Source organism: Aquarana catesbeiana, linkage group LG04 (genome assembly GCF_042186555.1).
Source record: "Aquarana catesbeiana isolate 2022-GZ linkage group LG04, ASM4218655v1, whole genome shotgun sequence".
In the NCBI taxonomy this organism is placed as follows: domain Eukaryota; kingdom Metazoa; phylum Chordata; class Amphibia; order Anura; family Ranidae; genus Aquarana; species Aquarana catesbeiana.
In genome coordinates, this window is record NC_133327.1 from 559202187 (window position 1) to 559216957 (window position 14771).

The following is a 14771-nucleotide window of genomic DNA, read 5'->3' on the forward strand; positions in this document are numbered from 1 at the left end:
AAAGGTGTGAGTAAAGAGGAACTGAATAAGATTTATTTTCTTCCCGTTTATATCTCTTTTTATACTTTTAATTTTTCTGAATGCCTTTTATGAATGGACATTTTAAAGGAACATCCAATGGACACATTTTTCATAATCTTCTGATTACAGTTATATTCCATGTCAGTGATTCCCGCTGTTCTCTCTGTGTATTTCATTATACATAAAGTGCATACTAAATATATTACATGAAACCTATCCCATGCACAAAATTATCACAGTCAACAACCAGCACAAAATCTAAAAAATACCCTGTTCAAGATAAATAGGCACACATTTTCTAGGTTATATTTAGAACATTACATCATGAAAAACATCTGTACTTTTGTTAGTAGATTCGTAAAGGTTCTTTTTTTTCATAAACTCACGTCTCTTAGATTTATAGGTATTTAAAATAAACATCTGTGACTTCTAAACTAAGTAAATATACCTATTTGATTTGATGGTTATACATCACAAAACAACAAGAGCAATATTTTAAATGTAAAAGGAAGTAAGAATTCAGACGTTTGTACTTTGACATGACTAGTTTATGAGCTTCTCTCCTTTACTGTATGCATCTGAAAAGTATCTAAGGACTGAGAATAGCACCATCGCCATTTGAAGAAAAACACATCCTTCACGTCAAATGGGCAGAAGTTCATATAGGAAGCCAAAGTCATTACACTTAATATGCCCAATCATTTTTTAATGATCATTTTATGAAATTGCATGCTTGCACTGCCAAAGCGTATATATATACATCTATTGCACCAGTCACATCATAAGGTAATTATTAGTGATCAGTGTACAGAGATAAAATCTGTCTGCTAGCTCCATGGCGGTCAATGGATCAACAAATAAAACATGATTCCAGTTACTGTATATACTCATCGAGTATAAGCCGAGTTTTTTAGCACATTTTCTAGGCTGAACCCCCCCCCGTCTCAGCTTATACTCGAGTGAGGGTCTCGAGTGAGGGTGCCCATCTGCAGCTGTACCTTTGAATACTAAAACAGTGAGTGTCTCCCGCTGTGTCATGCAGTCTGTTCTGCAGCCGTCCATTGTAACAAAGCCCTGCCTCCTCCTCATCCGTGATAGACGGAACACTGATACAATGCTGGGAAACTGTATCAGTGTTCCATCTATCACGGATGAGGAGGAGGCGGGGCTTTGTTACAATGGACGGCCGCCGAACAGACTGCATGACACAGCAGGAGACTCCCATTGTTTTAGTTATGAAAGGTACAGCTGCAGATGGGCACAGTGAGCCTGCAGATGGGCACAATGAGACTGCAAATGGGCACAGTGAGGCTGCAGATGGGCACAGTGAGGCTGCAGATGGGCACAGTGAGGCTGCAAATGGGCACAGTGAGGCTGCAGATGGGCACAGTGAGGCTGCAGATGGGCACAATGAGGCTGCAGTTGGGCACAGTGAGGCTGCAGATGGGCATTGTTTACCCAGTGCTGCATTTCCCACCCTAGGCTTATACTCGAGTCAATAAGTTTCCAAGTTTTTTGTGGTAAAATTAGGTGCCTGGGATTATATTTGGGTCAGTCTATACTCGAGTATATATGGTAATTAAAACCTAGCTCCAGGTATTAAAACCCTCTCCCCTGAGGCCGCCTAGGTGTTTTTTATAAAAAAAAAAAAAAAAAAAACAAAACCATTACATACCTCTTTCTTGCTGTACTTAATCTGATCTGGTGATGTCATGGTAGCTTATTCTTCCTTCCTCCCAATAATAATATCTTGTATCATATCAATAATTGTTTTTCTTTTAAAATAATAAACATATTATACTCACCTGCCCTGTGCAATGGTTTTGCACAATGCTGCCCCCAATCATCCTCTTCTGGGATTCCCCACTGCCCTCCTGCCTCCTCATCTTTGGTGAGTGCCCCATAAGAAGCTGCTTTCTATGGGAGCACATGTGTGGACTCGATGTCCATAGACACAGACAGCAAGTCTTGACCTCACCCTGCTCCCACCTCACAGGATGTGATTGACAGCAGCAGGAACCAATGGCTCCTGCTGCTATCAATGGGCCCTCTGAGAAAGGAGAGAGAGGAGAGAGCCGCTGCTTTTGGGCACAGCGCTGGATCCAGGTCAGGCTCAGGTAAATATAAGGGGGAGCTGGGGATTCTGGACACAGAAGTTTTTTTACCTTAATGCAGAGTATGTTTTAAGGTAGAAAAAAAAAATTAAGGCTTTAAAACCACTTTATAATACAATAAAAAATTTTAAAATCTGTAAGACACTCTGTAGAACTCCAACGTGCCTCTGCACAACAAATTTCAGTGCAGGTAATAAATTCATGTACCTGTAAACAGAATGAATTTGGGGTGTGCACCACATAAAATAAAAATCACAGCAACTTACCTGTTTGAGCTGATCTTTGCAGACTTTTCATATACCGGGTCAACCCAAGTAACAAGCACAGACTGAGAGGAAAGGACTCTGGCACTTACATCCTTAGGTTCCAATGAATAATCGTTTTCTGAAACGATACATTCTTTTTTAATATTCATCACAGCATAACAATATTATTAACAGATAACATCCCTCATTATTGTCGATATGCTAATGATTTAAGGTCTATCTAATGCCAAAGCCTTTTTTTTATATCTTTAGAAAGAGAGTAGGCAAGAGTTAGTACCTCTGTCACGTTTTTACTGCTTTCTGTGTCTCTATTGCAGGGGTAGGCAAACCTTACAGAGGTGGAGATCTACCTGAACAACATGGGAGTAGTCAAAGATCACAGTGTCGCCTCCTCACACCTGATTTAAACCTCTAATTGCAGGACTACCATGTCGCAAATGCGTGCATTTCACAGCAAATCAGGATGTGAGAAGGCAACATATTACCTTCTCACCAATAATAGAAGTCTATGGCTAAGCGCAGTAAACCCGCAGTAAAGCTCCAGGTACACTGCACTGCACCCACGGTGTGTATACACAGCAGCACATCAGTGTGAAAGCAGCCCTATACTATTATGCCCAGTGTATTGCTTCACACTGACCTGACATTCTGTGTACTTCACACCCCCCCCCCTTTCTTCTCCAGCTCTCCCAGGATTGGATGCTCCACACCTCAGCATGATTGGGCATGTTGAAGTTATGTGGTGCCTCTCCTGGGTTTTGACTGGATGTTAGTGATCATGGGGCATAAACCACGAGACCAGCAGAAGTTCAGTGTAAGAAATACACAGGAGAAAATATATGTTGCCAAGGGGAATGTAGAGGTGGGCGGGGAGTCTACTGACGTCACTACTCCACCCACCGACCTCCAGACAACAGACACGTCCACAGAATCCGAAGTTTTACAGGGCTATAAACATAAAAAGGGGAGATATCTGACAGGTAAGGTTACATGCAGGAAGTATATATATATTCTTACGCCGCGTACACACGACCAGACTTTCCGATCATGTGTGGGCTTCATCTGATCTTTTCTGTCAAATTCTGATGGACCTTAGAAATAGAACATGTTTCAAATCCTTCAGACGGACTCGATTCCCATCGGGAAAAACGTTTGTCTGTATGCTAGTCCGATGGACCGAAAACGACGCAAGGGCAGCTATTGGCTACTGGCTATTGAACTTCCTTTTCTAGTCCGGTCGTACGGCATCACATTCGAAACGATCAGACTTTGGTGGGATCGTGTGTAGGCAAGTCTGTTTCGTCAGAACTCCATTGAAAAGTCCTTCGGGGGTTCAGTCCGACGAGAAGTCCGCTTGTGTGTACGCGGCATTAGAGATAAGCACTATGGCAGTAGTTTAGCAATTATGAGAGTGGGTTTACATCCACTTTAATGGCGATCCCAGCATAGGAAACAGCTATTCAGTCTCAAGGAGTGTAATGCCGCCTACGGTCACATGGTCAGAATTTCCAACAACAAATGTTCGATGTGAGCTAGTTGTCGGAAATTCCGACCATGTGTAGGCTCCATCGGACATTTGTTGTCGCTGGTTCTCAAATTTTCCGGCAACAAAATCCATTGTTGGAAATTCCGATCGTGTGTACACAATTCGGATGCACAAAATTCCACGCATGCTTGGAATCAAGCAGAAGAGCCGCACTGGCTATTGAACTTAATTTTTCTCGGCTCGTCGTACGTGTTGTATGTCACCTTGTTCTTGACGTTCGGAATTTCCAACAACATTTGTGCGACCGTGTATATGCAAGGCAAGTTTGTGTCAACATCCCTTGGAAATAAATCCAGGATTTTGTTGTCGGAATGTCCGATCATGTGTACGCGGCATAAGAGGACACAGGGGCACACTTTAAGATTGGAGAAGTGGTTTAACCTTAAACTGCGCAGAGGGTTTTTCACTGTCAGGGCAAAAAGGATGTGGTACTCCCTTCCACAATTTGTGGTGGCTGTGGGAAGTGTGGATATTTTTAAGAGACTCTTGGATGTGCATCTTAACCATTTCAGCCCCAGAAGATTTTACCTCCTTCCTGACCAGAGAACTTTTTACAATTTGGCACTGTGTCACTTTGACTGATAATTGCGTGGCCATGCAATGCTGTACCCAAACAAAATTTGCGTCCTTTTTTTCCCACAAATAGAGCTTTCTTTTGGTGCTATTTGATCACCTCTGCAGTTTTTTTTTTTTGCGCTATACACAAAAAAAAGCAACAATTTTGAAAAAAAAAACAATATTTTTGACTTTTTGCTATAATAAATATCCCCAAAAATGTTTTTAAAAACCAAATTTCTTCATCAGTTTTGGCCAATATATATTCTTCTACATATTTTTGGTAAAGAAAATCACAATAGGCGTATAGTGATTGGTTTGCGCAAAAGTTAAAGCGTCTACAAACTATGGGAAAGATTTATGGCATTTTTCATGGCATTTTTTTTCTTTTTTCTAGTAATGGCGGTGATCTGCGATTTTTAGCGATATTGCGACATTGCGGCAAACAGATCAGACACTTTTGACACATTTTTGGGACCGTTGACATTTATACAGCAATCAGTGCTATAGAAAATGCACTGATTACTGTGTAAATGACACAGGTAGGGAAGGGGTTAACACTAGGGGGCGACGTTTTAGTTTTAGTTGTATTTTAGTCAACCAAAATCTCCAGTACATTATAGTCAACTAAAATCTCCAGTACATTTTAGTCTACTAAAATCGAATGTGTTTCATTCAATTGTAATGCATTATTTAAGCATTTCTCTAGAATTGCCAAACTCATTATATACGCCCGGACTAAATACTATATCTAATAACATGTTATCATTTATGGTATTAAGGTTTGAACATGCATTACAGACAGTTTCAGAAACAAACAAAAATATTGCTTTATGACAAAGTGCAGCTCTAAAATATAAAAAATCACTGTAAACTCTATTGGCTGAGATAGGTTAAAGTGCTTCTCCTCTCCCCTAGAATAAACAAGCAGTTAACTCTTGCAGTTGGGATTTAAAGTATATCATAGTTACATTATAGTTACATGGTAGGTAAGGTTGAATAAAGACAATAGTCATCCAGTTCAACCTGTCTAGGTGCACATGTGTCAGTGTTTATAATTATTTCCCATATCCCTGTATGTTGTGTGTTCTTTAACCTGGTTCCCAACCGGCTTGCGTACATTTACTGCAGCACAATGGCACAGCTGAGTGAAACTCTGTATATATATATATATATATATATATATATATATATGTATATATATATATATATATATATATATACATATACAGGGTTCCTTTAAGAGCCACCAGATGGGACGGGGACCCGATGTGCGTGGCCTGCGGTCGCGATCGCCGCTGGCCACGCGCGATCGCATGCACGAGCGCCAGCACGGGGATTTGTGTGTGTAAACGCACAAATCCCTGTGCTGTCAGAGGAGAGGAGAAATGTTGTTTGTTCCTACTATGTAGGAACAGCGAAATGTCTCCTCTCCTACTCAGTCCTATCCCCATACAGTTAGAACACACCTAGGAAACACACATTTAACCCCTTGGTTGCCCCCTAGTGTTAACCCCTTCCCTGCCAGTGTAATTTTTAGATTGATCAGTGCATTTTTATAGCACTGATCAATGTAATAATGTCACTGGTCCCCAAAAAGTGTCACTTGGGGTCAGATTTATCCACCACAATATCACAGTTCTGCTAAAAATCGCAGATTGCCGCCATTACTAGTAAAAACAATAATAAAAAAAAAAGTCCCTAAATCTATCCTATAGTTTGTAGACGCGATAACTTTTGCACAAACCAATCAATATACGCCTATTGCATTTTTTTTACCAAAAATATGTCGAAGAATATATATCGGCCTCAACTGATGAATAAATGTGTTTTTTTGGGGGGGGGTTTATATGTATTATAGCAAAAAGTTAAAACAATTGTTTTTTGTTTTTTTTTAATTGATGCTCTTTGTTTGTTTATAGTGCAAAAAATCGCAGAGGTGATCAAATACCACCAAAAGAAAGCCTTATTTGTGGGGAAAAAAGGATGTCAACTTTGTTTGGGTACAGCATCACAGGACCGCACAATTGTCAGTTAAATTGACGCAGTGCCGTATTGGAAAATATGGCCTGGTCATGAAGGGGACAAATCCTTCTGGGGCTGAAGTGGTTAAAGTCCTCCATTTTTTAGTTAGGGTCTTTTTTGAGAAGGCACTGCAGGTACCACTCTAGCAGTACTGAGGAGCAGAGGATCTGGTAAGTAAATCTTTTTTATGCGCCCTAGACCTACAGTAAATGAGCAAAAAAAAACTTGTATTGTGGGCGCAGCCCCAAAACAAGGGATCATTTTTAGGTTCCCCAGATTTGGGCTTTAATGATGCAACTATGTACCCTATAAACACAATGTACTTTGTTAAACCTTTATCATTGCTATTTCAAACATATCCCATATATATCAGATCCTAGTGGAGCAAGTCTATGGCATAGTATGCATAGTTTTGTTCAAACAGAGCTTAAGTTTTTGCTGTCAACTTTTGATTTAAGCAAGTGATGAACAATCCCTGCTGCCTTTCTATAGAAGTTCCAGAAAGAAAAGTGACTCAGCCCTCATGGAATATACCAACACACAGGTAACAAAAAATATTAACTGTACTTTTTGCCCCCTTTATACACATCGGTAGCTAAATACTATCAGTCCAGAAAGGTAAGTAAATTAAAAGGCAGAACCTTTGTCTGTGAAGTACAGACAGGTTCAAACTCTTTTTTGATTGCTAGGTAAAGTGAGATCTGTCATCTGGTGCCAAATGTAATATGCACTAATTTCTTGTCTGGTATTTACGCTTCATAAAATAAAATGCTATTGATTTATCTTTCAGTATATAATTATGACAGCTTATGTGCAAATTTTTATTTTATGCAATGTGCAAACATATTAAGCTTTGTGATAATTATAAATCTTCAAATAACAGGAATTTTCACATGATCATGACTTTTTTTTTATATTGTACACTCTTTTTTTGGCAATCATCGCTAACTTGTAGTTTTAAAAAAGTTTTCCTCTTTTTAGTGATATTTAAAAACATTGTTTCATAATTACTTGCATTTAACAGTATAATGCTATATATTTTTTTTTTTTTTAAATAAGTGTTGGTGTACAATACTGAATATAACAGGAAACATAATTTGTTACCTGTCAGCACAATTTTGGAACAATGTCAAAGTTACAAACTTTTGTAATATTGATCTACAATAATCTGATAATATAGAAGCCCCAATGATCATCAGGTACAATACTGATCATTAGAAGACAACCAGTTAGAATTTGTAGGACTCCCATTATAGACCCCTAATATTATTTGATTTCTATTTTTCAGTCAGTAAAGGAAGAAGGGGAGGAGATTTGTTTCATATTTGATATTGCTTTAGATTTGGAACACAAAGAAACTCTAAAGCAGTAAAGCTGAAACCACAAGAACTTAAAATCTTCAAGAGCACTACATTGCAAGGCCATAAACCACCAAACCCCACCATGCTAGCGCAATATCTACAAAGCAGTCCTTCACTTAAATCAGGAAAAAAAAAAATTTTTACAAAATATGATGTAAAGTTTCCCTTCAAAATAGCACTGGAGAGTCACTTGTAACCAAATACCAATGATTTATTATCATGTCAAGAACGCTTAAAATAGAATATCCTAACTAGCTCTAAACCTACTCCCATCCATTTTCTAAAACAAATCTGTCTAGATGTGTAAAAAAGAAATCACTGTACTTACCTGTTCTGCAGCTGCTCCGGTCCAGTCCCAAGCTGGGCTGACAGCGGTGGCTTCTCTGTGTAGGCAGATGCAGAGGAGGCAGCTGAAAATGGAACCCCAATAGTAACTCTATGGGTGATGTCACTTCCCAGGCATTTCCCAGCCATTGTCGGTTCTCTCCTGCACACAGCATCTGCCGCTTGAGACCGGATTGGCTTCAGAAAAGGTATGTATAGCGATTTCTTTTTTTACAGGATTAGATAGATTTGTTTTAGAATGTGGCTGAGAGTAGATTTAGAGTTTATGTATGTCTTCCTTTTCTTGCAATGTGCTTAATCTACAAATTTAATATACAACTTACAAAATAATAAAAATTTGTATTTTTTTAGTAGGCATTAACGTATATATTTTCACAATAAGTGCCCTATAGTGAGAATATAGAAATGCCATGCTGTCATTGTCCCGCACTAGGTAGCCATTTACAGGAACAGTCTGTATGACAATGCAGGTAGTTTGCTACAAATCAAAGGCATCACTAAACTGCAAGTGTGTACCAATCCATTTAGCTTAATATACTTTTTTAAACCTGGATATCTGCTAAAATGAATGGCAAGGATTTTGCCCAAAGTATATGTTAACCCTATCAGTTTCTCTTATTTGCTCAATTTGGCCTGTTATATATTCAATTGAGAGCAGAAAACACTAGCCGAACCTGGTGGAAATCTAGTAAGCTTATGAGCAGGGTACAGCAGGCTGGGGCTGTGCAGAAATCACACAGGGGCCAAGTAACTTGTACTTTGTATCGTAGAAAATTCTGAAAATTACAATAAGGTACAACTAGGCCAGGTGCATGAGCACAAACCCTTCTGAGCCACTCACTTTAGCTTGACTTAATGAAAGCTTCTGCAAAGAGGATCAGGAATGTAGCCTAGCCTGGCCAGGACAATCCAACTGGGAGGCTCCCGAAGCAGAGAGTAGCATAGTCCCTGCACTGTCCCTATCCCTCTGGAACTAAAACACCAGATACTGTCCCACTCATAGAATGCATGCCAAGTCAGGGGGGGGCCCTTAAATAAGCATTGTCCTCACCCAAGATGGCTACGGGGGCTAAAAAAGGGCACCAGAGTCCAATCGAACAGCTGCTCTACAGATGACCTGGGAAGTCATAGAGGAATCGAGTTCCTCTCAACTCCCTTCCCTTCTGTATTGCCGTTTAAGTCAAGCGCCTCCTACAGAGGGGAGTACAGACTGCACTTGCCTACAAACACTTCAGTTGCTGTACAATCTGCAGTGTTATTACCAGCACAATTTTCAGCCCTTCCCAGCTCACTTCTGTGGACTACAGAACACCTCCCCTAAGCATGAAGATATGGAGAGGAACAGGTATTCTTTAGTATTAACATGCTTTCTATTCCAGGATGACAACACTGTCCCGCCATAGATTTGGTACAATGAGTAAATGTTGTCCCCAAAAAAAAAGAAAAAAAGAAAAATGTGTTGCTGGCAGGATCATCAAGTGAAAATATACAAGAACAATATGGAAAAAAGAAAATGAATACAGCCACCATATCTAAGTACTTTTAGGCTGTAATATCATAAAATGTTGTCCTTGAGTTTAGATAAACTTCATGTCCCCTATGACAATGGTTAGGCGCTAAAAAAAAACAACACGCTGGCCGAACACATCCATCAAGTCAAACACTTTGAGGTATTAATGCCCCAGTAGTGGTGCTTGTTTTTTGTGCAAAAATAATGTACTTGTTCTACAAGCACACAGTAACTCAGTACTGCACCCCCAGCTCTCTCCAATTGTCTCCTCACACATCACCAACTTACTAGCAGACATATCAGCCTGGATGATACACCACTTCCTCAAACTCAACCTATCCAAAACCGAGCTCATGATATTTCTTCCCCTAGGTGCCACTTCCCCTGATTTCTCTGTCAATATCAACGGCTTAACTATCAACTTGTCCCCCCACGCTAAGGTCCTAGGTGTAATCCTAACCTTTCAGCCCCACATCCTATCGCTCCAAAAATATGCCCCTTCCTAACCAATGTCACACAAAGCTTCTAATCCACTCCCTGGTTATTTCCCGCCTCGACTACTACAACTTCCTCCTCATTGGCTTACCTCTAAATAGGCTACCCCCATTTCAGTCCATCAGTCCAACGCTGCTACTAGGCTCATCCACCTCACAAACCGCTCAGCATCTGCTATACCCCTCTGCCAATCCCTCCATTGGCTGCCACTCAGCCAACAAATTAAATTAAAGATACTAACTATAACTTACAAAGCTGCCCACAACCTGGCCCCCAGCTACATCACTAACCTAGTCTCAAAATACCAACCCAGTCGTTCTCTTCGCTCCTCCCAAGACCTCCTGCTCTCAAACCCCCTTGTCACCTCATCCCATGCTCGCCTTCGGGACTTCTCCAGAGCCTCTCCCATCCTCTGGAATGCTCTACCCCAATCTGTCCGATTTTCTCCTTTTTTATCCACTTTTAGACAATCACTGAAAACTCATCTCTTCAGAGAAGCCTATCTGGCCCCCACCTAAAACTGTACATTTATCTTCCCCATCAGCACATTTCCCACAGTTATTACCTCTTGTATCTCTTGACCTTCCCTCTTAGATTGTAAGCTCTATGGAGCAGGGCCCTCTGATTCCTACTGTATTAAAGTGTATTGTATTTGTACTGTCTACCCTCAAGTTGTAAAGCACTGCGTAAACTGTTGGCGCTATATAAATCCTGTATAATAATAATAATAACTGATCTACAAATCTAAAACTATTTGGGCTAAATCTTGGCCATTCACTACTGTTATGTTTATCTTAGGCATCCATTTTATGCTGTTCACCAGCAAATTTAAATACATAGAATTTTCACAGATTCGGTAGAGGTTAACATCTTTTCAACATATGTCCATATGTTTTTTTTTTTTTCCGTTAAACCTCAGAACGTGGCTATTTTAGAATGATCTGTATTCAATTCTATAGCTTTAGTGCTACTGTATGGCTTATTATCAAAGTAATCCTGTCTAATACCTGGAATTTTGAGCTTTGTAACAGCTGCCCGATACACTGGCTGACTTTTTCCTTCGAGATTCATTGAAGGCAGGGAGACAACATGTACAGATTCAGATGCTGCAAGAGAAGAATAAAGGAACTTTCATTGAGTAATTATAGCTCACAGCTGGGTCAATATTTCTAAACTTGGCATTGAAACAATTCATCTATTTTATCTATTATAATATAATGTTTCAGAATGAACATCTCTAATCAAAGCAATGGAGGCTGCTTTTTGTTAATTCTAATGGACCAGCAATCTCAGTTATCTTATTCTAGATTTCCTTAAAGGTTCAGTATCATTTTAGTAGCTACCAGATGCAAACAGTAACAACATCTGTCTTCAATGGGAAAACTGAAGCTGCCTATCTGTAATTCTTTTTAGCAGGAAAAAAAAATAAATACTGATGTACAAATTATTGGGTTCCGCACACTAAAAGCCGGTTGTGCATACTGTATATGGTATTATTTTAAGCAAAATTATCAGCTGCTTGGCTCAATGCATTAAAAGCAGGTAAACTAATTTGTTTTTCTTCTTGTAATTATCGATCCATTTATTTGTGCTTTATTTATTATGAACTGGTAAAATAGGCTGTTTTTAGATAAATCAGGGCTCTGGGCAAGAATCAATTTGAGGCACTATTGGCTGGAATACTGCAGACCTCTGACACGACCTGCTTCAAAGGGTAGATTATATTTTGCTTCTTTGTGTCTTTATACCTTTCTGATTTAAATCAGAAGTTAAACAGACATTTTGCAAGAGTTCACTGAGTTCAAATTTTAATAAAATCTGGAATACTACACCATGAGAGTTTTCAATTTATGAGATACAAGGAAAGACGAAACAGAGGAACGATCACAGGAAAGACAGATTTGGCAGAAAATTGGCGAAAGGGCGGATATAAAGTGATATGGGAATAATAAAAAAGCATATTTTACCTTCTATTAATCTAAAGGTCACATCAATCAGGAATGAATTAAGAGTCCCCACACTTTTAAAACAAAGGGCCAGTTCACTGTCCATCACATAGTTTTGGTTCAGACTGTGGTGCCTGGGAGTAAACGCTTCTGCATCAGTAGTAGTACAAAATCCCCTGCATCAGGGGAGTACAGAAAATGCCTTGATATCAGCGGGTGTAATTATTTCCCATCAGTGGTCAGAATGTTGTTTCTGTATTAGTAGTGGGAGGAATGATGCCCCCATGACAATTGGAGGTATGGTTCCCCTGTTTCAGTGGGAAGAAAGTTGCCCCATGACAGTTAGAGGAATGGTTCCCATGTGTCAGTGGGAAATTGAACCTCATCATTGGTGTTAGTGGTTACCCACCTTGTAGGATCCATGGCCCATGGTGCTTCTCATACTGATGTCATGGCCAGTGCTAAAGAGGCACCATCAGGAAGGAGATCACTCTCGCCAGTTACATTGCAGAATGCTGGAATGCTCAGCCTGGCACCCACTGCCACTCTATATACAGCAGCTCCATCTGTTTAGTTAGCAGTGAAAAAACCTCACTTGCAAGGCCTTCTTAATATGGGGGCTAGTCTATGGCAACCAGTGGGCCATAGTTCGGGAACCACTGCTATTAATGAAAGGACACATAAGAGTATTTATTTGGTAAAAAGTGGGAAGAAGCATATGTGGAAACACAGCACACCACAATGCAAAGAACGTTAGTGCACTGCAATGCACATCAGTCGGCAAGGTGGGTTTGGGTGTAGTGCAATGATGTGAATTGGCCCTAAGGGGTTTCGATGTATATTGGCCCTGTTAATTATTTAAACACTTGCCACAATAAATAAACACACAAGCAAATATATACATTAAAGTGGGAGTAAACGACAATTTGTACCTATAGGTAAGCCTATAGTAAGGCTTACTTATGGGTACAGTAAATATCTCCTAAAATTACACCCTTTAGGAGATATTTACTTGTGAAGCCGCCGGTGATGTTACAAGCGCATGCGCTCTGAAGAAACGGCATACCGTGCCTTCAGAGCCCTGTGCTGTGAACAGCGACTCCCGCACACATGCCCCGGAGTGACGTCATCGCATCTCGTCCAATCAAAGGACCGGAGTCCGCCAACCCGGAAGGAAGACCGGATTAAGATGGAAGTCCTTTCGGCGGTGACAGCGCACCACTGGAGGGCTTCGTTTTAAGGTAGGTTTCACATAATGTGCTAGGATGCATAGCATCCTAGCACATTATAATTTTGCAGGTTTAAAAAAAAAACACAATAAAAAATTTCAGTTAACTACCACTTTAAGTTGCAGCAAATACACAAACATATACACAAACTTCACATTGCACACCAACATACAAACAGTCTGCACATTACACAAACATTCACATAAATGCATGTAAACAAATTCCTAGTGCCTGTGTTTTCTATTATAGTACAGTGTTACTTTAAATATTCTATCTGATTGCTGCACGGGTCAGGTTGAGTGTGACTTCTCCATCTGCAGGTGTTTTTACCTTAGCCATATTGTACAACCAATTTGTATGCAATTGTTTAAATATAAGTAGCAGACGCTTTAACTCTCTTTATGTGCTTTCCACTCTTTTGGCCCCGAAGCAAGTGCTAACAATTTTCTTTCGGGCTTACCGTTACCATCTTCACAGTGTTTCTCCTAGGGGTACTTATCACTCACTCAATTGAAACACTGGCTCCAACACTTAGTCCTTTTTTCCAAGCTGTATTAAGTAACAACATACGCAATAGTAAGGTAGAGGGAGAAAAAGGGATTCAGGTACCTTGGATCTTGCGGTTTGAGGTAATTTATATTTCCAGCGAATAGCACTTCCACAGCTGGATTTAGCAACCACCAGATAGGCCTCTCTCACTGATTTAGAAACCGATGCGATGCTCGAACACGGTCTCTGCCACAGACCTTACAATCTTGGGTGAACTAATTTCTGTGATCTACTCGGTCTCTGCCACAGACCTTACAATCTTGGGTGAACTAATTGCTGTGATCTACTCGGTCTCTGCCACAGACCTTGCAGTCTTAAATGAACTGACTGCTGTGTTTGATCCAAGATGTGTCTCTGACTGAGTTCCCAGGCTCCTCTCAAGATACCAGCCTTATGCTCGGTCCTCTCCCGAAGAGTCCTCCCCTGGTCACTGCAATCCCTTGCTTCTTCCCGCAGGCTAGACAGCAAAGAGATCATCATTCGGACCAATAGTCCAGTAAAACTCGGATCCTTCCTTTAGTAGCTAGGCCTTAGGTCCGCCAACCTCAAGGCAGAACTTTAAGGAAACGCAGTCCCCCAGGCCAGGAGGGCCATGAGATGAGGGAGCGCGATCCCCCCCCCCCAGGCTCGGGGGTCAGGAAGCGTGAACCACCCAGAAAAGATGGTGTCTGTTCCTTAAATACCCCTACCCAGAATGTCCGGCGTGTGAACCACTCCCACCGAATAACTTCTGAGCAAAGAGTATTCAATATGCTTGACCAGACTGTATTTTCCACATCCACCAATGATGACAGCACCACCCATGGTTG

The 14771-nt window shown here is 40.5% G+C and overlaps 1 protein-coding gene across 1 annotated transcript in view; it reads right to left on the reverse strand.

The window, feature by feature from the left end:
* The window catches only part of FNDC1 (fibronectin type III domain containing 1), a 377977-nt gene that overhangs the window by 233913 nt on the left and 129293 nt on the right, over window positions 1–14771 (reverse strand). Inside the window, exons 3-4 of the mRNA XM_073627992.1 lie at window positions 11246–11344; window positions 2402–2519 (exon numbers count right to left, since the gene is read on the reverse strand). Coding sequence (XP_073484093.1) covers window positions 2402–2519; window positions 11246–11344 — 217 coding nt within the window. The remainder of the gene's footprint in view (window positions 1–2401; window positions 2520–11245; window positions 11345–14771) is intronic.